This window comes from Scyliorhinus torazame, chromosome 15 (assembly GCF_047496885.1).
Source record: "Scyliorhinus torazame isolate Kashiwa2021f chromosome 15, sScyTor2.1, whole genome shotgun sequence".
NCBI classification, from domain to species: Eukaryota; Metazoa; Chordata; class Chondrichthyes; order Carcharhiniformes; family Scyliorhinidae; genus Scyliorhinus; species Scyliorhinus torazame.
This window is the reverse complement of record NC_092721.1, coordinates 8,737,349-8,764,720: the sequence shown is the minus strand read 5'-3', so window position 1 is coordinate 8,764,720 and position 27,372 is coordinate 8,737,349. Positions and strand designations below refer to the sequence as shown.

General features: G+C 48.5%; 1 protein-coding gene across 1 annotated transcript in view; it reads right to left on the bottom strand.

The window, feature by feature from the left end:
- The window catches only part of fgf14 (fibroblast growth factor 14), a 622,751-nt gene that overhangs the window by 142,978 nt on the left and 452,401 nt on the right, over positions 1-27,372 (bottom strand). Inside the window, exon 2 of the mRNA XM_072476053.1 lies at positions 6,740-6,850. Within this exon, the coding sequence (XP_072332154.1) occupies positions 6,740-6,850 (111 nt within the window). The remainder of the gene's footprint in view (positions 1-6,739; positions 6,851-27,372) is intronic.

The following is a 27,372-nucleotide window of genomic DNA, read 5'->3' as shown; positions in this document are numbered from 1 at the left end:
GAGTACCGTGTTCCAGTCTCTGACGAGTTGGGCTGATGAGGGTGATGTGGTGCACATGAACTTCCAAAAGACATTTGGTAAACGTCGACAACGCAGGCTTGTCAGCAATGCTGAAGCGCATGGATGAAAAGGAGGAGTAGCGGTTTGGAGGAAGGTAACGGAGTGACAGGAAACGGAGACGAACAGTTGTCAGCGGGGTTCTCCAGGGATCAGAAGCAGAAACACTGGCTGGAACGTTCCGGCCATTCGCGGTGGCAGGGCCTTCCTGCCCCGCCAACGGCGCACTCCCACCACTGGTTACCCAGCGGTGGAGCAGGGTGGGGGGGGGCATTCAACGAGAAACCCAGTTGACAACGGCGGGAGCTGGTCAATGGTTGGACACCTCTCTCGCCGAGGAAGACTGCAATTTGCACGGAAAATCCCACCCACTGGTTTTCTCGAGAGGATAACGATCTGCACTGGAATATAGAGGCCACAGCCACAAAATTCACAACTGATACAAAACTTGGAAGCATTGTGACTTTTGATAGATTTCAAGAGGACAGACGCAGGCTAGCGGAATGAAAACACGGCAGATTTAATGCAGAGGGGGGGAAGTGATCAATTTTGGTAATGATAATGAAGAAAGGCAATATAATCTGAAGGGTGAAATTGTAAAGGGGATGCAGAAGCGGGGAAGTGAATAATAATAATCTTTATTATTGTCACAAGTAGGCTTACATTAACACTGCAATGAAGTTACTGTGAAAAGCCCCTAGTCGCCACACTCCGGCGCCTGTTCGGGTACACAGAGGGAGAATTCAGAATGTCCAATTCACCGAATAAGCACGTCTTTCGGGACTTGTGGGAGAAAACCGGAACACCCGGAGGAAACCCACACAGACACGTTCAGACTCCGCACAGACAGTGACCCAAGCCGGGAATCGAACCCGGGACCCTGGCGCTGTGCAGTGAATGTGCTAACCACTGTGCTACCGTGCTCATCATCGACCCTGAAACTGATTCTCTTTCCACGGATACAGCTGGACCTGCGAGTGTTTTCTGTTTTCAAATTTCAGATTTCCACCACTGGCAGCATGTTGATTTTGTTTGTTTGCCAGAGTAGAACGATCTGGGGACATGCGGTACACACATCATTGAAAGTGGCATGACAGGTTGAGGAACGGTTATAATGCATGTCAATCCTGTGGTTTATAAATAGAGGCGTTGAGAACAAAGGCAAGGAATTTATGGTAAACCTTTCTCGAAACGCTGCTCTGTCCTCAGTGAAGTACAGCATTGCAATTCCGGGCACAACACTTTCAGAAAAATTGGAAGGCTTTAGAGAGGGCGCAGAAAATATTGACGAGAATGTTTCCAGGGATATGAGACTACATTATGTGGATAGGGGCCTATGGGATGGGAATCATTATCTTGTCCGTGGTTCTTGTGGACTATGAGCTCCCATGCTAGTGGTGGGGGATCTCAATTAACCTCTCTATAAAAGATCATCCAAGTGCAGCATGGTGACGCAGTGGTTAGCACCGCGGCCTCACGGCGCCGAGGCTCCAGGTTCGATCCCGGCTCTGGGTCACTGTCCGTGGGGAGTTTGCACATTCTCCCCGTGTTTACGTGGGTTTCGCCCCCACAACCCAAAGATGTGCAGGGTAGGTGGATTGGCCACGCTAAATTGCCCCTTAATTGGAAAAAATGAATTGGGTACTCTAAATTTAAAAAATAAATAAAAGGTCAGCCAGTGAGGCACCAATCAGAGAGGGACCCAATGGCGATCTACCGGGCTGTGTCTTGTAAATAAAACTTTGTTCCTTTATTTTATTTGGCGTGGACACCACGTGTCCTTATTAAACTCTCTTTAGAGGAGAGAAGGTTGAGTGGAGATTTAAGTATTGAATATCATGAGGAGTTTAGGCAGATTAGTTAGAGAGGAACTGTTCCTATTGGTGAAAAGGCCGAGAGCCAGAGGACATTGATTTTAGGTGATTGGCAAAAGAAGCAATGGCAACGTAAGGAGTGGTTATGATCTGGAAGGCACTGCATGAGGTGTGTGCGTGTAGTGTGTGTGTGTAGTGTGTGTGTGTAGTGTGTCTAGTGTGTGTGTGCTTGTGTGTTGTGTGTGTGTAGTGTGTGGTGTGTAGTGTGTGTGTGTAGTGTGTCTAGTGTGTGTGTGCTTGTGTGTGTGTGTGTAGTGTGTGTGCGTGTGTGTGTGTAGTGTGTGTGTAGTGTGTCTAGTGTGTGTGTGCTTGTGTGTAGTGTGTGTAGTGTGTGTGTGTAGTGTGTCTAGTGTGTGTGTGCTTGTGTGTTGTGTGTGTGTGTAGTGTGTCTAGTGTGTGTGCTTGTGTGTGTGTGTGCGTAGTGTGTGTGTGTAGTGTGTGTGAGTGTGTGTGTAGTGTGTGTGTGTAGTGTGTCTAGTGTGTGTGCTTGTGTGTGTGTGTGCGTAGTGTGTGTGTGTGTGTCTAGTGTGTGTGAGTGTGTGTGTAGTGTGTGTGTGTAGTGTGTCTAGTGTGTGTGTGCTTGTGTGTAGTGTGTGTGTGTGTGTGTGTAGTGTGTCTAGTGTGTGTGTAGTGTGTCTAGTGTGTGTGTGTGTAGTGTGTGTGTGTGTAGTGTGTGTGTAGTGTGTCTAGTGTGTGTGTGCTTGTGTGTGTGTGTAGTGTGTCTAGTGTGTGTGTGCTTGTGTGTAGTGTGTGTGTGTAGTGTGTCTAGTGTGTGTGTGCTTGTGTGTAGTGTGTGTGTGTGTAGTGTGTCTAGTGTGTGTGTGCTTGTGTGTGTGTGTAGTGTGTCTAGTGTGTGTGTGCTTGTGTGTGTAGTGTGTGTGTGTGTAGTGTGTGTGTGTGCTTGTGTGTAGTGTGTGTAGTGTGTGTGTGTGTGTGTGTAGTGTGTGTGTGTAGTGTGTGTGTGTAGTGTGTCTAGTGTGTGTAGTGTGTGTGGGTTTTTTTTAAATTTAGAGTACCCAATTCATTTTTTTCAATTAAGGGGCAATTTAGCGTGGCCAATCCACCTACCCTGCACATCTTTGGGTTGTGGGGGTGAAACCCACGCCGACACGGGGAGAATGTGCAAACTCCACACGGACAGTGATCCAGAGCCGGGATCGAACCTGGGACCTCGGCGCTGTGAGACAGCAGTGCTAACCCAATGCGCCACTGTGTATGTGACTGTGAGTGTGCACTGTGTACATGTGTGTGTACATGCATGTGAATATACATGCGTGGCTGTGCGAGTGTGTACGTATGTGTGTGTGTGTAAATGTGAATCTGAGTATGTGTGTCTGTGGGTGATTGTCCCTGGATGTGGCAGGGTTTATACACAAAGCTCACTGTTTCTTTGTTCTCTGTGGTCTGTCTGCCTTGCGCTAAAATAAAACCCCACATGGTTATGCTGCAAAACACATTGAGTTGTCAATCAGACGCTTCTGACAAACAACAGGAATAAACATCCACATTGAATGCAGTTCGACTCATTTCAGTCTTTATTCCCGGGTATTATTGTACAGAAATTGTGTTACAGCTGCTCCATACTGGGGTCACACAGGGTCAGACTGAACTCAGGAAATCATTCGGGCAAATTTGTGCGTGGAATTTCTTTTTTTTTTCTGTCCAAAATTGTACCGTGATAGAATTTTTGGGGAAGATGTGCAGTTTTTTCAGCTTTGGGAGTGGTTACAGGTTGCGGACTAACGATCCAGAAGGCTGACGGACATGATTCTAAATCTCACAACAGTTTGAGAATTTGAATTTAGTTTTTAGGTCTGTACGAGTTCCCTGTAAACGTGATTGTGAAGCTGCTGTATTTGTATTAACCCAGCTGGTTCCCTGATGCACTTCGGGGAAGGAACATTAATTGCCATCCTCACCCACTCTGAGTCAATGTTTTGATTGTTAAGCGCTTTCTAAAGAGGTCCAGTTGTGTCAAACTGCAGCAGGGTCCCAGGTTCGATTCCCGGCTTGGGTCACTGTCTGTGCGGAATCTGCACGTTCTCCCCGTGTCTGCGTGGGTTTCCTCCGGGTGCTCCGGTTTCCTCCCACAAGTCCAAAGATGTGCAGGTTAGGTGGATTGGCCGTGCTAAATTGCCCTTAGTATCCAAAGGCTAGGTGGAGTTGCAGAGTTACGGGGATAGGGTGGAGGTGTGGGGCTTAAGTAGAGTGCTCTTTCCAAGGGCCGGTAGAGACTCGATGGGCTGAATGGTCCCTTCTGCATTGTAGAGATTCTACGAGTTCAAAGAAAGGGCCCATCATCTCAAGTTAATACACTTATTTAGTCCATATTTTTAAATCTGTGTGTCGCTGTCAAGGCCAGCAATTGTTGCCCATCCCTAATTGCCCTTGAACTAAGTGTCTCGCTTGGCCATTTCAGATGGTATTTAAGAGTCAACCACATGGCTGTGGGTCTAGAGTCACATGTAGGCCAGACCGGGTAAGGACGGCAGATTTCCTTCCCTAAAGGACATTAGTGAACCAGATGGGTTTTTATAACAATCAATTTTGGTCACCATTACCGAGACGAGCCTTCAATTCCAGACTTTATTCATTGGATTTAAATTCCACCGGCTGCTGTGGTGGGATTTGAACCTGTGTCCCTGTCCCCACCCCCCCCCCCCACCCCATAGGGCTCTGGATAACCAGTCCAGTGACATTGCCGCCACTCCACCATCTCCCCATCTTCGCCTTGTCAGGGTGTCCATTTTCTGGAAAATGAGAAGGAGAATCCATCCCCCAGCCCGCTGGCAGGTCTTACCCTGGCGGCCACCCCATGAGGTGGTCTTCCCGCCGCTCCCCTCTCCAAGGAAAGCAGGACGCAGAGTGATTGAAACCTCTGGTTGAGTTGGTCGTGAGCACCTTCTGGCAGCAGCATTCAGTCAGAACTCCCAGTTGTAGGTTCCCTCTAATGCTCCTCAATTGGCCTAATGGTGGGCAAGGTGACCTAAGTTTTTGCCACCCCCGATCTAATTGGGGATGGGGAGTGGGGGTGGGCGAACTAGGAAGCCAGCTGGTTCTCCACATTATGCAATTTAACAACCCACCCCCCCAACCACCCCGATCCACCACTGCCCAACCTGCTCTTGGTAGATTGGGAGGCACTGACCTCTGTCCATTGTGCAGGCAAAGATGTTGCTGTTGACTCAATTTTCTTCTTTGTTAAGCTGCCCCAGGTACCAGAATTAATTCATTGACCACATTCCACTTCCATTACATGGTCTTCTGTTTATGAAATTTTGCTGATATCTCATTTGCCATTGTTTACAAATGCAAGGATCCTGATCCCTGTTTGCCCCTTGTTTCTTTCTTTTAATTTCTGTTATTCTCCCATTTAAATTTTTGTACCTGGACAATTAATGCCTTTAAGATGAACTGCGCCTTTAATTTTAAAACAGAAAACTCCAGCAAGATGTGCTGTTTGGTCTGACATCAGTGACGACACCTATTGTTGGACGTGGCTGGCGGCCAATGAATTGGTACTTAATGCTGATTGTTCAGCAGGGCAAGGAGGCATTAATCTTGTTTTCAGTTTTGTTTTAATCAGAAGTTGGAGGGTTACAGCTCTGATTTCTCTCTCCCAACTGATGGACTCCATCTAAAGATCCAAAATAGAGATCTTTCTCTCTGCACAGCCAGATTTAACTGCAGGAAAATCCAGTCCAGCAGCAGCTGAAGGCAGGGTCAGTTGTGTTTAAGAACCTTTTTAAAAATCCCGTGTGGGGAACTCTGTTTTTTTTCGCAGAAAGGCTGTCGATCATTCTGGTGGAGTTGGAAACAAGTAAGAGTTACCCAGGCCTGAGGCTGTTCCCGAGAGGGAGCCTTACAGCTGGGAGTTCTGACTGAATGGGCCTGCCAGAAGGTCCTCATTAGCAATCCAACCGGTGGTTTCAATCACTCTGTGTCCTGGAAGGATAGCCTGCGGCAAAAATGACTTTGACATTGGAAACAAGGACACTCATCTTTCACTTCATATTTGAATTTCTATAATTTTACCCCTCCCCCTCCCACTTTGTGTGTGTCTGTCTTGTATGTGTTTGGGCGAGGGTGGGATGGTAAAAGTGTGTGGGGGGGGGGGGGGCGGTATTGCATGTTATTGCATGGCTTATCTCTATTTTTTTTTAGATAAACGATTGTCGTGTTTCACTTACATATCTGGGGCGGGATTCTCCGCCGGGGTGATTCTCCGTTATGCCGGCGCTCGGGGGTTCCCCGACGGCGTGGGGCTGCCCCACAATGGGAAACCCCATTCACCGGCCGGCGTAACAGAGAACCCCGCCGGCGGGTCGAGGCAGAAATGTGGGGTGGCGGGACGGAGAATCCCGCCCCTGGTGTCTGTAAGTCATTGGAGCAGTCAAGGACCAAAGATCTCAGAACGTTTACATGAATTATTGGTTAATTCACTTGTGTTGGGACTATGGGGTCTGTGGGGCTGGAATCGACTGTGCTCGAGCCCAGGATGTCATCGTACTAGGAATGGTGGAAGTTCAAGGCAACTGCCCCTTCACCATCGCGTGTGGAGCCATCCCTCTTCGAGATCCTGGCACATTTATGTCATTGCCTCTCTGATCAATGGCAGCTCTCCTCAGACACGTCTAGATGTGTGGACCTTCCGTACATGGATCTGTCACATCCACCCAAGAGGGCAGATGGTCTGAAATTAAAAGAATTTGCAGAGTGCCTTTCATGGCTCCAGAACATATCAAATCATTTTTGCCACCAATGAGGTGGTTCAGCCATTGTTAGATTTAAACAAAGTAAATACTTACTGGAATTTGTGCTGTCATCTTTAGTTCCGTCAACAGCTCCATCAGAGTTCATCTGCAAGTAGAAGCCTTGCCTGCAATATAACCTGGTCACTATACCCTTGAGCTGAGAATCTGAAAAACAGTCAAAGGTTCTGGTTGAGGGTCACTCCCAATGCACCAGTCTGATATTTGCATTTTCACAATAACCTTGCAAATCTTCTTGAAGCTAAAGCCACAGAATTGGTGGGGGTTAACGCTGTGACTGAGATTTCCTTTGTGATAAATGCTGGCTCTGCAGCCAATTACATCGAGGTGCTCAACGCTGTCCTCACGCCCGCCCGTTGGCAATCAGGATGTCATGGCATGGAGAGGGGGCAGGACAAATTTGCCCGAATTGCACCGGGGAGGAGGGACTTCAACTACGTGCAGAGATCAAAGAAATTGGGATTGTTCTCCTTACAGCAGAGAAAGTTAAGGAGAGATTCATGAGGCATGTTCAAAATTATGAAAGGTTCTGATAGAGTAAATAGAAACTGTTTCCACTGGCAGGAGGTTCAGTAACTGAGGGTGGGGGTGGGGGTGGGGTGGGGGACAGATTTAGGACCAGCGGGGACATTAAGAATTTTTTTTTTAACCACAGCCAGTTGTGATCTGCAATACGTTGCCCCGGAAAGGGCAGTGGGAGTAGATTGAAATAACTTTCCAAACGGAATAGGATAAATACAGGAAAAGGAGAAAAACATTGGGCGGGATATTCCGGCCGCGCACACCCGGCGACCGGAGAATCCCGCCCGAGGTCAACGGTCTGTGTCTCGCGGGGGCGACCTTGTGGCAGGTGGGGCAGAAGAACCCAGCCCATTGGATGGCTAGGGGGAAAGAGCCAGTGAGTGGGGTGTATTGAGGACAGCTCTTCCAAAGAGCTGCCACAGGCTCAATGGGCTGAATGGCCTCCTTCGGTTCTGTATGATTGACCCTAAGAAGAGGTTACGGTTCCTCTTTTTGGATTAGCTTCAGGGTGAAAGGACAAGATTCCATTAACCTGCAATGTATTAGCTGGGCTAGGCAGGGGAATGTCAGGGGAAATATTGACATAACAAATAAAGTGAACAAGTACAGCGTGCTTATATACAATCCTTACACTATTCAGTGTATTTATGAATGAATTAGACATGGGTCTAAGCAAAAGCTCTTCTCTAAATTGTTTTAATCAACTACACTTAATTGCAATTTCAGGTACAACACTGGTACATTATTTGATAAAGAACTTGCCATGAATTAATTCATCAGTCTTTTAAATTGCTTGATAAATAGTTTTATAACATGAAATAAATCCTATCGCAGTACAGAAAGAGGGTTTTTAGATAACGTTTCAAATGCAGGGGAACTGCAATTCAATGGGGCAAGCGGGTGTGACTTGCAGAAAGTGCAGCGACCTCCCCTCAAGCTCCAAATGCAGCAGCATCAGGGAACAGCAAAACCTCTGATTGCCCTTTAATGGCGTTGCCACATCATTGGGCAGGACCCCTGCTTCCAGAGGCAACTGGAAATTCCCCAGGAAAGACTTCCAGTCGCATGTGGAAATCCTCTTATTTAAGAAAGAGGCGTCTTAATTCACGACCCCGCATAATCCCCACTTTGGCCCATCTCTACATCAACATTTAGTTTGAAATGGAGGCAGCTTCTCTCCCACAATACCAGGCAGAAACATCCGATACATCCCTGTCGGCATCAGATTTAAGGGGCTGGATTCTCGGATTCTGGGGCTATGTCCCCACACCGGAGTGGGAACGGTGCCGTTTTAGGCCAGAGAAAATGGCGCACTATGACCATCGATTTCCCCGTTTTGCTGGGGGCTGGCAGGACAGAATAATAATGATAATAATAACCTTCTATTGTGCTGAAAATCGCGGCCATTGGGTTCAACAAAGAGATCCTGTGTCCTCTATCTTAACCCCAACATTGGATTCATTTTAGATGCAACTTGGTTCAGACATTGCTGTCCGTTGCCCTCTCACTGTTATTGACATGTAAATCCTCCAACAACATGTGACGGGGAAGATAATCCCCTTGCCTTGTGAATCGCCACGAGTTGCTGGATAATTTGCTCCGCTACGCCATATGTCTGACAAACACGGAGGCTCATCCTCAACCTCCTTGTGAGTTTCAGTAAATTGTTGCGTTTGCTCATTAATCACCCATTAAACTCACCACAGAAAGTTAGGGCTGGCATTTAACAGCATAACAATAACGTTCCTGCTCTTGCAATATCACTCAATCTCTTTGGCCCGGAAATTGAAACCCTGGAGTCTTATTCCTACAGCTAGCAAATTGTTCTTAGAGATTTTCAAAATTCCAGGTGGTTTGTTTTGTGCTTCCTGTTCCTTGCTATCTGCTTTATTTTCCACCTCTTCATCCAATCTTTATTTCATATAGAATCATAGAACTTACAGTGCAAAAGGAGTCAGTTCAGCCCATTGGGTCTGCACCAGCCCTTGGAAAGAGCACCCCACGTAAGCCCACGCCTCCACCCCACCCTCGTAACCCAGTAACCCCATCTAACCTTTTTGGACACTATGGGGCAATTAAGCATGACCAATCCACCTAATCTGCACATCTTTGGACCATCTTTCCCTCCCTTTATTTTTCTTTCCTGATTTGGTTTTAATTCACCTGATTTCCTTCTTCATCCTTCCTCTATTGGACAGATTGTTGACGCCATCATACATTGAGATCTCCAAAGGTGAGGGTGGTGGGGTTGGGGGAAGGGGGTGGTGGTACACATTTGATCAGGCAAGAGGGTAGCAGATGGAGACCCTGTCACCTTCCCTCCTCCACCCTGATTAAGTCCACGGTCGAAAGGCCCATGGATGACCTTCCTACTCCTCCACTCCAATTGAGGCCCTTAAATGGGCAATTAATGCATTAAACCACTGGTGCCATACAGGGAGCATGAAAAATAAATCCTGGCACATTTGCTTGCAGTCTCCCTGGAGGCCAGGAGAAGTCAGGGGGGAGGGGGGCTGGCCCCTCATCCAAAGGCACTCACACCTGATCAAGAGGCCCCGCAATGGGAAGGGGGACAGTTGGGAGCCACCCTTCTCCTTTGCAGCTGACCCCCGAATACTCCCCTCTCAGACAGACCCCAGCCCAAGGTACCCCTCTCACCATCACTCGCCCATGTGCCTGAGCCCATCCACAATGCGAAGCCTTGGGTGGGTGTTGTACTGGCTGAAACCACCATCTCCCAGTGGCACTGCCATTCTATAGAGCTGCCCAGTAACTCCTGGCAGGCGGGACTTAAGCCTTGGGGCCCTTGATTCTCGGGAAAGTCTGCTGCTCTGTCAAGGAACTAAGTAGCTCACAATGCAACAGGCCTTTCTGGAAAGAGGTGACATAGGGCTCAGAACACCTTTGCTCCCTTATTTGGAGTTAGTTGCTCTGGTCCCATGCAGGACAATGGGAAAAACCCTAGGAATGATTAAATGAAAGTGACAAATTGGATTTATATAAATTTATTCAAATCAATGAATGAAGAATATTTTGTTTGCATTCACCCATCATATCTACTTTACTTAATCATGTTTCTGCTACAATTTTATTATCACAATAAAAGTCAACTTTGATTAATACGGCACGCCTTGTTTCTTGTTTAAAGATGACACAAGTATACATGTGACGCTTTAATAAGCACGAATGGGTATAAGGTAGGCTTATACCTACAATCCTACACTGCAACGAAGCCTCGAAAATTATATGTTTCTTAAGGATAAAACCAACCAGACTCATGGGTAATCAATCCTTTCAACATCAACTCGCGTTCACCATTTTCGTATCTTGAAACAATTATGAATGCAATTTGGTTCAGAAGTATAAAAATCCCAACTTTGGAGTAATCATCTTATTGGCCAAACCATTTTAGCAACAGCACAATTCTCTTTTTTTTAATGTTAATGCCAACTAAAAGACAGCGAATCAAAGTCAAAGATGTATAATGAAGGAAAGCACCACATGGCTGGGACCCGTAAATAATCCTACTTTACATTTCCTCATTGGATTGTTTCTTGACGATGAAAGAATTACAAGGAGCTTTTGATCCACAGCCGGCAGACTATAATCACGATGGGCTTAGTGTTGGAGTGGGTGAATGCAGCTGGTCAGGAAAACCTTCAGCATGGGCTGTGAAATTGACTGTCTCTGTGTAGACATTGATATCTCTCAATCTGAATTAGTACGTGTAAAAACCTACCACCATTACCCAGCAATGAAACTATACCCTGCTCTCCCCCAAGTTCAAAGATGGAGACTGAACCCCTGAGCAGGTGACAGGTACACTCACAAATAAATATTTCCTTTTTACAATCGGGTCAAAGCCAACTTGCATTAGTCATAATAAGATGATTTGTGTGTCTGTCCTTTGTCCAGATACATGCAGATCACAAACATCTCCACCATCGCACAACAGCAGGAATATATATTACGATGCTTCAGATAGCACAACAAAGAGTTAAACTGAATTTAAAAATGAACACTGTCATTGCATATTGTTAATCATACATCAATACTGGTGACATGGGCTAGATTTCTGCACAGTTATATTGTGTGGTAGCAAGTGCAAGTAAGGTAGCATTCCCAATAACAACGTGTATGTTGCGTATAAAATCATAAATTCTAAAGACTAATACCATAACATATTTAGTATTTAATATTACATTTTATCATCTGCTTTATCTCTGTTTAGTTAATAAAAGATTGAGGAAAACGGCCATCAATAAAATGCATTACGAAGGATCTCAAACAAGTTTGCATTTAAAATGAAGATGGCACTGACTGAACATTATTGATGGGTATTTTTAACTTTTCCCATCATTATGCAAAGGGATGAGATCAGGGGCGAAATTCTCCGGTATCGGCGCGACGTCCGCCGACCAAAATGGCGCGAATCAGTCGGGCATCGCGCTGCCCCAAAGGTGCGGAATGCTCCGCATTTTTGGGAGCCGAGCCCCAACCTTAAGGGGCTAGGCCCGCGCCGGACGAATTTCCGCCCCGACAGCTGGCGGAAAAGGCCTTTGGTGCCCCGCCAGCTGGCGCGGAAATGACATCTCCGGGCGGTGCATGCCCGGGAGCGTCAGCGGCCGCTGACGGCATTCCTGCGCATGCGCAGTGGAGGGAGTCTCTTCCACCTCCGCCATGGTGGAGACCGTGGCGAAGGTGGAAGGAAAAGAGTGCCCCCACGGCACAGGCCCGCCCGCAGATCGGTGGGCCCCGATCGCGGGCCAGGCCACCGTGGGGGCACCTCCCGGGGCCAGATCGCCCCCCCGCCCCCCCTCAGGACCCCGGAGCCCATCCGCACCGCCTTGTCCCGCCGGTAAGGTAGGTGGTTTAATCTATGCCGGCGTGACAGGCATTTTAGCGGCGGGACATCGGCCCATCCGGGCCGGAGAATCGCGGGGGGAGGCCCGCCAACCGGCGCGGCGCGATTCCCGCCCCCGCCGAATATCCAGTGGTGGAGAATTTGGCAACCGGCGGGGGCGGGATTCATGCCAGCCCCCGGCGATTCTCCGACCCGGCGGGGGGTCGGAGAATCTCGCCCCAGAAGTTGCCGAAACATTCAGCGGAATTCTCCGTCGGCGGGATCCTCCAGCCCGCTGGTAGCGTACCCACGCCCGTGTGTTTCCCGAAGGAGTGGGGTGGTCACAATGGGAAACGCCATTGGCTGGCTGCCGGAACGCAACTGGTGGAGCGGAGAATCTCTCCCATATTACACTTCCACTTGGCGGGAAGATTCCTGTCTTTACTGCTTGAGCGTCAAGCACCACCTGGCGAGACCACAGAAAGAACAATCTGGTGAGAAAGACCCTACACAACCATCTGGAATTTCACTGTACAGCTCAGGAGGAGCCCATTCAGTCCATCGTGTCTGTGCCGGCCCTTTTAGAGAGAGCTATCCAATTAATCCCACCTCCAACTTCTCTTCCCGTAGAGCCCTGCAATCTTTCTCCCTGCCGGTATTTTTCCAATTCCTTTGTGAAAGTTGCCATCGAACCTGCCTGCCGTGCCCTTTCAGGCAGAGCCTTCCGGCTCGCAACTCACTGTGTGGAAAAAAACTCACACCTCTCTCCTTCTGACAACTACGTCAAATCTGTGTCCACTGATTACCAACTCCGAAGCCGCTGGAAACTGTTTCTGCCTCCTTGCTCTGTCAGAATCTTTCCTTTCCATTTCACTTTTTCTTAAACTTCTCTGCACTAAAGAGAACAATCTCAACTCCTCTAATCTCTCCACATAACCAAACTTCCTCATTCAGACATTTCTCTGTTTTTCCAAACATTCATTTGAAAGTCAGAAAAATGAGGGAGCATGAAAAAGTTCATCCAGCTCAAAGTACTGCCATAAGAACTGGGAACAGAGGGCAGCATGGTGGAACAGTGGGTTAGCACTGCTGTCTCACGGCACCGAGGACCCGGGTTCGATCCCGGCTCTGGGTCACTGACCGTGTGGAGCTTGCACATTCTCCCCGTGTCTGCGTGGGTTTCGCCCCTGCAACCCAAAGATGTGCAAGGTTGGTGGATTGAATACGCTAAATTGCCCCTTAATTGGAACAAATGAATTGGGTACTCTAAATTTATAAAAAGAAAAAAAGAGCCCATTTAGCCCCTCGAACCCACTCCGCCAGTCCATACGATCATGGCTGATCTCCTCTCTGCCTCAACTCCACTTTCCTGCCCGTTCTCTGTAACCCTTCACCCCATTACTAATTATAAACCTGTCTGTCTCCACCTTAAATTTACCCAATGTCCCGGCATCCGCCTCACTCTGGGGGAGTGAATTCCACAGATTCACAACCCTTTGAGAGAAGTCATTTCTCCTCACCTCTGTTTTAAATTTGCTCCCCCTTACCCTAAAACCATGACCTCATTCTAGATTGCCCCACAAGAGGAAGCATCCACTCCACGTCTACTTTGTCAATAACTTTCATAATCTTGTATACCTCAATTAGATCTCCCCTCATTCTTCTAAACTCTGGAGAGTCTCGGCCTAAACTGCTCAATCTCTCTTCATACGACAAACCCTCATCTCTGGAATCAATCCAGTGAACCTCCTCTGAATTGTCTCCGATGCAACTACATCCCTCCTCAAATAAGGGGACCAAAACTGCACACAATACTCCAGGTGCAGTCTCACCAATGCCTTGTACAGTTGCAGCAACATTTTCCTGCTTTTATACCCTATTCCTTTAGCTACAAAGGCCAAAATTCCATTTGCAGGCCAAACTCCACAGGCTGAATTCATGCTTCGAGTGACAATTTCAGTCACATTGTGACATTTCCCGTGTAATTAACGTTGTGAGTGGGAGACAGCTATAGGCTCAGCATTTGTACGCAATCTTTTTTCCACAGGATAGGATTAACAGTGATTGACGACCTTTTAAGCAAAGCAGGTGACATGAGAGTCTGTGGGGGGAAAAATGGAATCGGTTTGCACTTGGCAAGAATTTAGCGAGATTAAGGAAGTGCCGTCGACCACTGGATCTCAGACAGACAGAGAATGAAATAAACCAGTCAATTGTACCGTTGAAATGTTATTTATTGTCCAAAATCAGTAGTTCAGCAACTGCTGTCAAAAATAAGCACATCGATCCATCAAACAAACGTCACTAATCATGACAACCATCCGGTTAAACCAATCTATGAGTTTCATTAATGTCCGTGATTATAGCCTGTAAAATCAATATTTTTAAAAGCACTAACAGTGAGAAAAGGCCGCAAAGCTCTGACGTTATATCAACATCTTGCATTTATGTAGTGCGTTGAATTTAGTAAAATGGGCCCAAATGCTTCTCCAGAGTGTTAGCAAACGGAGTTCCACCCACAACGTAAGCAGCTACTAGGAGAGGTGAAAGCTTGGTGAAAGAAATAGGTTTCTAAGCAGCATCTTAAAGGAGAAGAGAGAGAGACAGAAAATTCCACAGATTAGGGCCCAGGCAGATTAATGCAGGGCTGCAAATGGGTGAGTGATGGAAATTGAGGCCAGAATTGGCGTAGCACAGGTGGCCAATCCACCTCACCTGCACATCTTTGAGCTGTGGGAGGAAAATGAGCAGCAGGGTAGCAAGTGATTAGCAAAGTTGCTTCACAGACCCAGGGTATCAGGTTCGATTCCCGGCTTGGGTCACTGTCTGTGCGGAGACTGCACGTTCTCCCCGTGTGTGCGTGGGTTTCCTCCGGGTGCTCCGGTTTCCTGCCACAGTCCAAAGATGTGCAGGTTAGGTGGATTGGCCTTAGTGTCCAAAAAGGTTGGATGGGGTTATTGGGTTACGGGGATAAAATACAGGTGTGGGCTTAGATGGGTCCCCGTTCCAAGGGACGGCGCAGACTCGATGGGCCGAATGGCCTCCTTCTGCGCTGTAAATTCTATGAAACTGGAGCACCCACGCAGACACGGAGAGTACGTGCTGACTCCACACAGTCACCCGAGGTCAGAATGGAACCCAAGTCCCTGGCGCGGTGAGGCAGCGGTGCTAGCAACTGTGTCGCCCCACGAACACTTAATAAACTGATCAGACTTTATCTTCTCTGCTATTCGAGAGCAGGCACAAAGTGTTTACAATTGCTATTGGTTAATTCCATCTTAAATAACAAATTACCAATAAGGAAGAGAAATGGACATTAGTTCCTATTCCACAATTTCAGGATCAAGGATAGCTGAAGGAATTAAAACTTCAGACTTAACAACAATTAGAAAGAGAGAACTTTTCATCAATACAGCATCTTTCACGTCTTCAGGACGTCCCAACGCACTTCACATCCAAGGAAATGCTCTTAAAGTGTGGTCACTGTTGTACGGTGAGAAAATACATCAGTCAATTTGCACACATGAAGCTCCCTCATCCAGCAATGAGCTAACTGACAAATACTACAACATTTGGGGTTTAGCCAGACAGTTGTACTCATCCTAGACAAACCCTTTACGTCCAAACAAAGCTATTTTATAAAGATTTGCTTAATATAACAAGCTTTGCAGAATTTTATTTTGCTGTATGTTAAATCAGCTTCAACAGGGGGAACAGGGGCTACGATGAAAATGCGATCTGCTTTGATACTCTGCCATAGTGCTCATAATTCACAGCTGGATCCAATTCCACAGTCTTCGAGGAAATTGCTATTACTAAATATTGCTTTCCATCAATTCAGCTTCTTTTGAGAAGAGAGGAGGAGATAAATTAAATCACTTTAAAAATCTGTTCACACCTTGGCAAGGTTTTTCAAAAAAACAATGCCAGATGCTATTTTTTTGTTCCTATTAATCTTGTTACAGCATTAACTTTGTATTAATTAAACAATTTATGTGGCATTTAGGTAATTAGGCAGATTAATGTTTAATTTAAAATCTGTCCATTTTTCTCCTGAGCGTGGGACTGCAGTGAGTGACGGCAAGGTTTCCAGCACAGAATTGAGGTTATTGGTGAACTCTTCTGCAGACCACAAACTCCTGTAAGTGACTGCGATTGATTTTACGCATGTCATTTGGATTATGTAACCATCTGCATTTTGCTGGAGAAATAATCTTGCTCTTATTGGGAGACTTTGTTGCCGTTTCGGCCAGCAGTTCTGTTTGCTGCAGTTCATGGAGGTTCCTTTTTAAAGGGATTCTGCAGACTGTTTGTCGTCCGGTTTACACATGCTTTGCTATTATTGTCTGGCTGCTGTGTCCTCCCAACTGCGCAGTCGGTAAGTTATTTTTGGAATGAAGTCAGGGTTGTAATGTGGGAAACAGGGCAATTTATTCTCAGGAAGCTTCACAGTTCCAGGGTCCCCGGTTCGATTCCCGGCTTGGGTCACTGTCTGTGCGGAGTCTGCACGTTCTCCCCGTGTGTGCGTGGGCTTCCTCCGGGTGCTCCGGTTTCCTCCCACAGTCCAAAGATGTGATGTTAGGTAATTTGGATATTCTGAATTCTCCCTCTGTGTACCCGAACAGGCGCCGGAATGTGGTGACTCGGGGATTTTCACAGTAACTTCATCGCAGTGTTAATGTAAGCCCACTTGTAACAATAAAGATTACTTAACTTTACATTATGAGCCCAAGGTACTGGGGAGAATGTCGCTACTCTTTGAAACAGTGCGTGGCCGTGTCTGTTCTCTCAAATGGTCACACTGGATCATATGATGCTATTTGAATTTTGGGCTCTGAACCTGTGATTGATTTATTTAAATGAAGCAGGTAAGTGAAAAGTGTACAATATAAAACAGTGAATTATACACTTAGAACATAAGAACATAAGAATTAGGAACAGGAGTAGGCCATCTGGCCCCTCGAGCCTGCTCCGCCATTCAATGAGATCATGGCTGATATTTGTGGACTCAGCTCCACTCTCCGGCCCGTACACCATATCCCATAATCCCTTTATTCTTTAGAAAGGCATCTATCTTTTTCTTAAAAACGTTTAAAGACGGAGCCTCAACTGCTTCACTGGGCAAGGAATTCCAGAGATTCACAACCCTTTGGGTGAAGAAGTTCCTCCTACACTCCGTCCTAAATCTACCTCCCCTTATTTTGAGGCTATGCCTCCTAGTTCTGCTTTCCCCGACCAGTGGAAACAACCTGCCCGCATCTATCCTATCTATTCCCTTCATAATTTTATGACTTCAATGCTCTCCTTGAAATTTAAGAACACCAAGACACTATGGCCGGGATTCCCCTGTCCCTGTTGCTAAGATCGGGAACCCTGATCAGGCGGGTAATCCCACTGTCATGATATCCACATCAGCATATCATGGTGCAATCACACACACACTGATGGACAGGCAGTTGGACCAACCAGCACACACATAACATCATCTCGGACACCCTACGCCAGCAGCTCCTAAAAATAAAGCGCCTCACCCTAGCGACTGCCATCAAGACCTGCGTCCTCCATGAGAACGCGACCAGCCGGTACTCCCAAATCCAGGCGGCTGAAAGGGCACGGCACGAGTCCTACGGGGCGGTGCGGGTCCAGTCGATCGAGTTCCTCCCGGCCCGCGGCCCGGACGAGGGCGGCCATTTATTGCGCTTTCCAAGGCCTCAAGGCCTTGTGCGTGCCAAAAGAGGGGACGTTGACGCAGAGGGACGTGATGCGCAGGCGCGCTCTACGCAGGACCGCACCGCGCATGCGCAGTGGCGCAACGAACGCCATGACGTCACGACGTGCGGCAACTGTGGCTCCGCCCATTTAAAGCGGCAATGTCCAGCCAAAGCGCGACAATGCCTCCGCTGTGGCAGGATGGGCCACTACGCTGCCTGCTGTCGAGCAGCTCAACCTGCCAACTCCCAACAATTCCGCCAGCCTCGCAGGGACGTGCGGGTGATTCAGCCCCCCTACACTGAGTCATATCCAGACAGTATGCAGACCAGCGATACCCAAGACAGGGAGCCCTTCCGCGTTGCGGTAATCCACAAGAACCGGATGTCCTCAAGTCAGAACCACCAGCTGCTGCCAGTGCACAGCATTGATCCGGGCGATGAGTGGTGTGCCACCCTAACGTCAACCAATCACAGATCACATTTCGCCTGGACACCGGTGCCTCCGCCAATCTCCTCGCATGGTCAGCCTTCCAGACCTTGAAGGTTAAACCACCGATTCTGCCATCCCACTGCCAGCTGGTTGACTACAATGGAAACATCACCCCGGCCACGGGGTCCTGCCAGCTCGATGTTACACACAACTCACACAAAGCCACATTATCATTTGAAATCGTTGGATCCTTGAAGGACTCTCTGTTAGGCGCACAGGCGTGCAAGATCCTCCACCTCGTTCAACGGGTACACACTCTGTCTCCAGAAGGCACGTCCGATTTCCCGGATGCAGACTTTAGGGTGCAGCTCCATTCACTCCTCGCGCACAACCAGGAGGTTTTCGAGGACAAGGGCACACTGCCCTACACGTACAAAATACGACTCAAACCGGACGCCACCCCTACGCACCTCGTTGGGTCCCAGCACCACTCAAGGACCGCCTCAAGCAGCAGCTGCAGGACCTGCAGGACCAAGGAGTGCTTTCCCGGGTCACGGAGCCAACGCCAAGGGTCAGCTCCATGGTGTGCGTCAAGAAGCCCTCCGGCGAGCTCCGGATCTGTATTGACCCGAAAGGTTTGAATCATAACATTATGAGGGAACACTACCCCATACCCAAATGAGAAGAAATCGTAAGCGAAATGGCTCGGGTAAATTTTTACCAAGCTTGGTGCCTCAAAGGGCTTCTGGCAGATTCAATTGGATCAGTCCAGCAGGAAGCTGTGCACTTTCAACACTCCATTTGGCAGATACTGCTACAATAGGATGCCATTCGGCATCATCTCGGCCTCCGAGGTGTTCCATCGCATCATGGAACAGATGATGGAGGGCATCGAAGGGGTACGCGTCTACGTAGACGACGTTATCATCTAGTCCACCACACCACGGGAGCACATCAGTCATCTCCAGCGTGTCTTTAAACGGATACGAGAACACGGCCTGCGCCTTAACCGAGCCAAGTGCTCTTTCGGCCAGACTGAGCTAAAGTTTTTGGGGGACCACATCTCCCGGTCGGGTGTGCGGCTGGATGCCGACAAAGTGACAGCCATCGCAGCCATGCAGCAGCCGTCAGACAAGAAGGCAGTGCTGCGCTTTCTCGGGATGGTCAACTTCCTGGGGAAGTTCATTCCTAACCTTGCTTCGCACACGACTGCTCTTCGCCACCTGGTCAAAAAGACAACAGAATTCCAGTGGCTGCCCGCACACCAGAGTGACTGGGAGGAGCTCAAGGTCAAGCTCACCACCGCCCCGGTACTGGTGTTTTTCGACACCACACGGGAAACAAAGATCTCAACTAACGCCAGCCAGTCCGGCATTGGGGCGGTACTCCTGCAACAGTACGACACCACATCATGGGCCCCGGTCGCCTATGCGTCGCGGGCCATGACCCCCACAGACCACGCTATGCACAGATTGAGAAGGAGTGCCTAGGCCCGTTGACTGGCATCGACAAGTTTCACGATTATGTATTTGGTCTTCCGCAGTTCACTGTGGAGACCGACCATTGCCCCCTGGTCGGCATCATTCAGAAGGACCTCAACGATATGACCCTTCGCCTCCAGCGCATTCTGCTCAAGCTCCGCAGGTACGACTTCCAACTTGTCTACACCCCGGGAAAGGATCTCACCATCGCAGATGCTCTGTCCAGGGCGGTTAACACACCGCCCGACTCGGAGGGGTTCGTTTGTCAGGTCGACGCACAAGTAGCCTTCACATCGGCCAATCTGCCGGCCACTGATGCACGTCTGGCCCACATTCGCCGTGAGACTGCGGCTGACCCCCTTCTACAGCGTGTAATGCGCCACATGACGGAAGGGTGGCTCAAGGGGCAGTGCCCACAATTTTACGGCTTGGCCGTCATTGATGGTGTTGATTCCCAAATTTCTTTCTCCGTCAGTCTGGCCTCAATAAAAGTTGAGATGGATTTGCACATAAAAAGAAGTTATTTATTTAGCTTGCAAGCTTGATTCATCTTACAGAAACATAAGAGACATCCAGTCTCCTACACTCCAGAAAGCGAATGAACAAAGAGACAAAGGGATCTCTGCAAATCAATTCAAATGATATCAAGTTTCACATACTCGACGCCCATAGGTCAGCCTATATCCCTCCTGACCTGTTTGATCTATTCTGATTGGCTCACTTCCAATCCCTTTCTCTGGCTCCTATCAATGCAGCATCACTCTCATAGACACACCTCTTCCTGCTTTTTCCATGCGGTCTCAATCCCTTTGTCTCTATCTGCCAGAATCAAAGTGGCTTATTTCTACATTACATTAACTAGTATCTCTAAAGTAACTATTTTATATCACATTCGTCAATGGTGTCCTCTTGAAGTTGGACCGGATTGTGATCCCACACAGCATGCACCGGCTTGTCCTCGAACAACTGCACGAAGGCCAATTCGGAGTTGAAAAGTGCAGGCGGAGGGCCCGAGAGGCTGTGCACTGGCCGGGCATCAGCTACTACATCGCCAACATGGTGCTCAACTGCCCCGCCTGCCAAAGGTTTCAGCCGGCGCAACCCCCTGAGACCCTTCAGCCCCATGAGTTGGTCAGTCCCCCTGGGCGAAGGTGGGTGTGGACCTCTTTCATGCGCTCGGCAGGGACTACATTATTCTGATTGACTACTTCTCAAGTTATCCGGAGGTCATACGCCTGCACGACACGACGTCATCAGCTGTCATCCGGGCATGCAAAGAAACCTTTGCTCGCCATGGAATTCCGCTCACCGTCATGTCTGACAATGGGCCTTGCTTTGCGAGCCAAGAATGGTCTTCCGTTGCCACTTCATACAACTTCACACACGTGACCTCCAGTCCCTTGCATCCTCAGTCGAATGACAAGGCGGAAAAGGGCGTCCACATTGTGAAGCGGCTCCTCTGCAAGGCTGCTGATGCCGGATCTGACTTCTATTTAGCCCTGCTGGCCTATCGCTCGGCCCCACTGTCCACGGGCCTCTCGCCAGCCCAGCTGTTGATGGGTCGCATCCTCAGGACCACTGTGCCGTCCATTCATGTTCCTGGCCCCGACCATGCTCCAGCATTGCGAAGGATGCAACAACAGTGTGCTCAGCAGAAGGTGGCACATGACGCTCGGGCGACTGATCTTCCTGCCCTGGCGCCTGGAGACAACGTCCGCATACACCTACCAGAGGGTGCCTGGTCGGCAACCGCCGAGGTTCTCCGCCACGTGGCTCCCCGCTCATTCCTGGTTTGCATGCCTGATGGCTCCATTCGCCGCCGTAATCGGCGGGCCCTTCGGCTGGTTCCGCGCTCGCTACAAGATCATGCACCGGTGCCACGCCCTCCTGTTATCCCTGATGTCGACTTTGTTGATCTTCCTGCCACTCTGCCTCTTTCTCTCTCGCCCGTGGCCAGGCCCATTCCCCAGCCAGTGGATCCTGACCCACCCTTGAGGCGGTCAACCCGAATTCGTCAGAGACTTGACTTATGAGCCTGTTCGCACATTGGACTCACTGAATTGTTTTACAGTACTGTTAACGAGTTTCTTTTCTTGTCGTTCATTGTTCCAGAAGTTTTCTCTCGTCGTTTGTTGATTGCATTTGTTCTGTTATTGGTACAACCTCGTTGCTATGTTGCACCTGACACCTTCCTCTGTATATAGTTTAGCCTCATGTACATGTTGTAAATATTGCACACACATACTCAGATGCACTCAGTACACATTTCTATTTATTACCATGTAGGCACATATCCTTGTGAAAGGGGGGGATGTCATGATATCCACATCAGCATATCATGGTGCAATCACACACACACTGATGGACAGGCAGTTGGACCAACCAACACAGACATAACATCGCAGCCAATCACCAGTGAGAGCACACGCACTATAAAACAGGAAGCACCACAGTTCCCGCTCATTCTACCAGGAGATAGCTCAGAGCACAGAGCTCACAGGGTGCCACTCAGACATACACCATGTGCTGAGTGCCTCACCAAGATAGTGATAGGGCTGGGTCCACAGGTTAGCTGGTGAAGCACGTACCCAAGCCAGCAGTTAGTAGTTGTCGTTGTTTAGAGAATAAAACAGAGTTGAACCATCTACAGCCGCGTTGGATCATTTGTGCATCGGAACACCCAACACGACACCCACGGCAGGCAAAATCTGGATCGGCAAACCGGTCACAATTCTCCTTGCCCCCACAGGCCATAGCAGGTTTCCCGATGGCCCACCTGGGCATCCTGCTGACCACGCAAATAGCTGCCAAGGGGGTGGGGGGGGGGATAAAGGGGGGACTGGTGGGAGACTGAAGGGGCATCCTGGGGTGGGGGTTGAGGTGAGATGGGGAATGAGGAGGGGTGGTGAGGGGGTCGCTAATTGGGGACCTGAAGGGGGATTCTGAGGGGGGGGTGCCTTGCCAGCGATTAGGGTGGAGTGACACCATGCTGCGATCTGCGGTGGGGGTTGGGGTGGGGGGAGGCCGGCAGCAGCTAATGGGGATCGGAACGCCTATTAAAAATGGTGCTAATCTCAGAGGTGCGGGACCTGGCCGAGAGATTAGGTCCCGCCCCTCTCCGGCGTTTCATTTGAATGGCATCGAAAACCGGATCCAAATGCCATGGATTGGCACATCGAGGGCAGGCCTGGTGCCAGCGGAGATCAATCCCGATTCTCTGCTGGCAGGAAACACCCAAACAGAAAATCGCAGCCTATTCATTTGGTCTTTCGATAGATTTTAATAAGAAGTCTTCCAACACCAGGTTAAAGTCCAACAGGTTTGTTTCGAATCACTAGCTTTCGGAGCGCAGCTCTTTCCTCAGGTGAATGAAGAGGTGGGTTCCAGAAACATATATATGGACAGATTCAAAGATGCAAGACCATACTTTGAATGCGAGTCTTTGCAGGTAATTAAGTCTTTACAGGTCCAGACGGAGCGACTGGAGAGAGGGATAATCACAGGTTAAAGAGGTGTGAATTGTCCCAAGCCAGGACAGTTGGTAGGATTTTGCAAGCCCAGGCCAGATGGTGGGGGGTGAATGTAATGCGACAGGAATCCAAAATAGAGTTTAAAACAGATCAGCAACACAGGACGCTGCCAACAACTGGGAAACCGAAAGCGTCTCTTAAATGAGAAAGAGCATAAACATCTCTGTGCAGATCCCAACCACCAATTTATCACTCTGAGAGACCATCAAACATCCTTCTCACAGGCCACAGACACAACTGTGAATCAAGCACTCTCCCCAAGGCTGGTTTTGAGAAATAGATTTGTCCCAAGTGGGTTTCACACTTCCTTCGTAGAATTGAGCAAGCAAGGAGCCCCATCTGAAAAGGACTTTGACAATAATAAAGAAATCCATGTTTTCCTATTGTCGTTCAAAGGTATGAAAGTGGTGGAAACAGGTTCAAGAGGAATTTCCTGAAGAGGAGTTGGGTAATTACTTGAAAGGCAGAAATCAGCAGGCTGGTGCAGAAGAAGATCACAAGGAATGGGAGCAGGAGCGGCTGTTCATCCACCTAAACGTTACTCCCCCCCCCCCCCCCCCCCGAACCCTCATTCCCTTTGTCTCCCTCAGTGTCTATCAATCTCAGTCTCAAAAACACTCAACAACTCAACGTGGACAGCTGTCTGGGGTGGAGAATCTCAATGATTCACAACTCCCTAAGTGCAGACATTTCTTTTAATTTCAGTCTTAAATGATCTCCTTATCCTGAGAGTGTGATCCCTAGTTCTAGATTCTCCAGTCAGGGGAAACAACCCCTCAGCATCTATAAGACCATAATACATAGGAGCAGAATTAGGCCACTCGGCCCATCGAGTCTGCTCCGCCATTCAATCATGGCTGATATTTTTCTCATCCCCATTCTCCTGTCTTCTCCCCATAACCCCTGATCCCCTTATTAATCAGGAATCTATTTCCGTTTTAAAGACACTCAGTGATTTGGCCTCCACAGCCTTCTGCGGCAAAGAGTTCCACAGATTCACCACCCTCTGGCTGAAGAAATTCCTCCTCATCTCAGTTTTAAAGGCTCGTCCCTTTAGTCTGAGATGGTGTTGTCTGCTTCTAGTCTTTCCTTTTGCCGCAAAATCGCAGAAGCGGCATGCCTCATTGAGGGCGGCATGGTGGACAATGGTTAACACTGCTGCCTCACAGCGCCAGGGACTCGGGTTCGAAACAGACCTTGGGTGAATGTGGGAGTCTGCACGTTCTCCTGTGTCAGTGTGGATTTCCTCCGGGTGCTCCGGTTTCCTCTCACAGTCCAAAGATGTGCAGGTTAGGTGGATTGGTTATGCTAAATTACCCCTTAGTGTCCAAAGGTTAGGTGGGGTTATAGGGACAGGGTGGAGGTGTGGGCCTAGGTAGGGTTTTCTTTTGGAGGGTCAGTGCAGACTCGATGGGCCAAATGGCCTCCTTCTGCATTGTAATGATTCTAAGACTGCGTTTCTATGACTGAGGAGGGATTCCTCCATTTTCTAGCTGCGAGCAAGCAAGGCAACATGACTAAAGCACTGAAGATGGATCATTTTAAACAAAGAAAAAAAATTGGAAACAAAGCAGTATAAAGAGGATTTCTTGAGGTATGGCTTTGTCAATTGTGCCAATGTAAATCAGGATGCAAAGTCCATGTGTGTTATATGCAGGGAAATACTGGCATTTAAAACTGTCAAAAATTCAAAGAATTTTGCAGAATAAGAATGGCGTGGTTTTGAGGACAAACCTCTTTATTATTTTTTTTAAAGGATGCAGCAAGAACTTAAATCGTCAGCTGAAGTCCTTGGGAGAAATGTAACATTGAATGACGAAGCAAGTGAGGTCGTGAGGACCAAGCAGGTTCACCTGTCGCATTAAAGATAAGTGAAATAGTGTGTTGCAAAGTTCGGCCAGCGTGGGTCGCGAAGGTCGGCCGGTTGCTAAAGGTGGGTCACGGGGAAAAAAGTTTCAAAAACACCGCTCTATCAATGAGGCCACCTTTGATTCTTCTAAACTCCATAGATGTAGGCGGATTCTACTCACTCTGTCCTGATAGAGCAATCCCCTCATTCCAGGAATCAATCTAGTGAATCTACTCCATAGAAAGTACCTTGCTCCTTTAGTAAAGAGACCTAAACTGCACACGCCACTCCAGGCATGTTCTCCCTAAAGAGCACGGGGAATGGGGCTAATAGGATAATTCTACCAAAGACCCAATAAAGGAATGATGGACTAAATGGCATCCTTCTTTGCTGTTCCTTACTATAATTACAATTTCCTTATATTGTTATTATTCCTTGCGCAGCATGGTAGCACAAGTGGATCGCACTGTGGCTTCACAGCGCCAGGGTCCCAGGTTCGATTCCCCGCTGGGTCACTGTCTGTGCGGAGTCTGCACGTCCTCCCCGTGTCTGCCTGGGTTTCCTCCGGGTGCTCCGGTTTCCTCCCACAGTCCAAAGACGTGCAGGTTAGGTGGATTGGACATGATGAATTGCCCTGAGTGACCAAAAGAAAGGTTAGGAGAGGTTATTGGGTTACGGGGATAGGGTGGAAGTGAAGGCTTAAGTGGGTCGATGCAGACTCGATGGGCCGAATGGCCTCCTTCTGCACTGTATGTTCTATGGTCTATGAATGTATTCATGGTTGACACAAGATGCATGCACCAATATTAAAATGCCTGCCTTAGTATTAATATATACAGGGCTTCAGATCAATAATAGCTTTCAAAATGGAATTGGATAAAGTGCTTGAAGGGGAAAAAGTTCCAGGGATAAAGGAAGTGAAAATAACTGGGATGCTCTTTGAAAGAGCCGACAACGATTCAATGGACCAAATGGCCTCTTTCTGTGACTTTAGAAACTGAAGTTGGTGAAACCACTTTCGTATAGGATGTACAAAGTGCTGTTCACTTGCTGTGCCTTATTGGCACATGATGCTGGGATTTCCAAACGTGTTTTTCACAAAATTACCATTTAAAAATGTTTTTAACTTGCAATTCAATACCTAGTAAATTATATTCAATAAGGCTCTGACTGAAGCATTTAATTTTCTCCCGCCCACACTGTGCCATACTATGATTTCTCCAGCCATCTCAGTCCCTCGCTTTGTGTAAAAAATGCGGCTCACAGGAAGCTGAATGGTGTGAATTAAACTAACACTTGTCACAAAACATCAAACATTTTGTGGCTCCAGTTTAATTTGACGTTTTAAAAGAATATTCCGCTGCAGCAAAATAATAGATCAATGAAGGTGAATGAAGAAAGCAGTCAGCATTCTACGTGGCAAGAAATCTTCTGCATTGAATGTTTCTTTAATGCACCAAAACCAATTAACTTGCTCTCATCCAACGTTTCAAGAATGTAGGAATTAAATTTGGAATTTTATTACCAATTCCCATCACCTCAATATTTACAAGTGCAATCTACCTTATTCTTTGGGGCCAGAACAACTACCAAAAATGCCCACAAATTACATCATATAAACATGCCAAAGACGAGGATTAATTTTAGATTTTGGATCGCGTTCGCCGATCGACCAGAGATTCCCCGTTCACGAGCAAATCAGGGGCGGCGCCACTTTCACGATGCTCCGCCCCCTCCAAAGTGGGATAGCGTCATGCCGACGGCCTCAGGACATTGCCTCAGGCCCACCCCCTGATGCTCCGCCCCTGACTGGCTGAGTTCCCGACGGCGTCGGTCGAGTGTGTTCTCATCCGTCGGGAACTCGGCGTGGCGGCTGCGGACTCAGTCCAGCGGCGCCAACGTCAGGGGAGGGCCGATCCGTGGGCGGGGAGGAGACTTTGCCAGAGCTGGGGGCACTGTTGGGGGGTGGTCCGGGGTGCGCGAGCGTCAGTCGCCATGCTGCACAGCGCAGCCGCTGCAAGCCGCCACCGTGCACGTGCGCGGCCACAGGCACGGCAATTCTCCGGGTCGTATCGGCAGTTAGAGCCGGTGCTCTACGCTGCCGTCCTGCTAGCCCCCAATCAGACGGAGGATCGGTGGCAGCTTTACGCCATTCTTTCTGTCGTAAAACGCCACCGTTCCCACGCCAGCGCGGGGACAGAGCCTCAAAATCGGAGAATCCAGCCCTCGAACTGTCTTGAGCATCGATATGAAACTATGGCCGGTATTCTCCGACCTTTTCCCGCTAGCAGTGCACCCTGCCT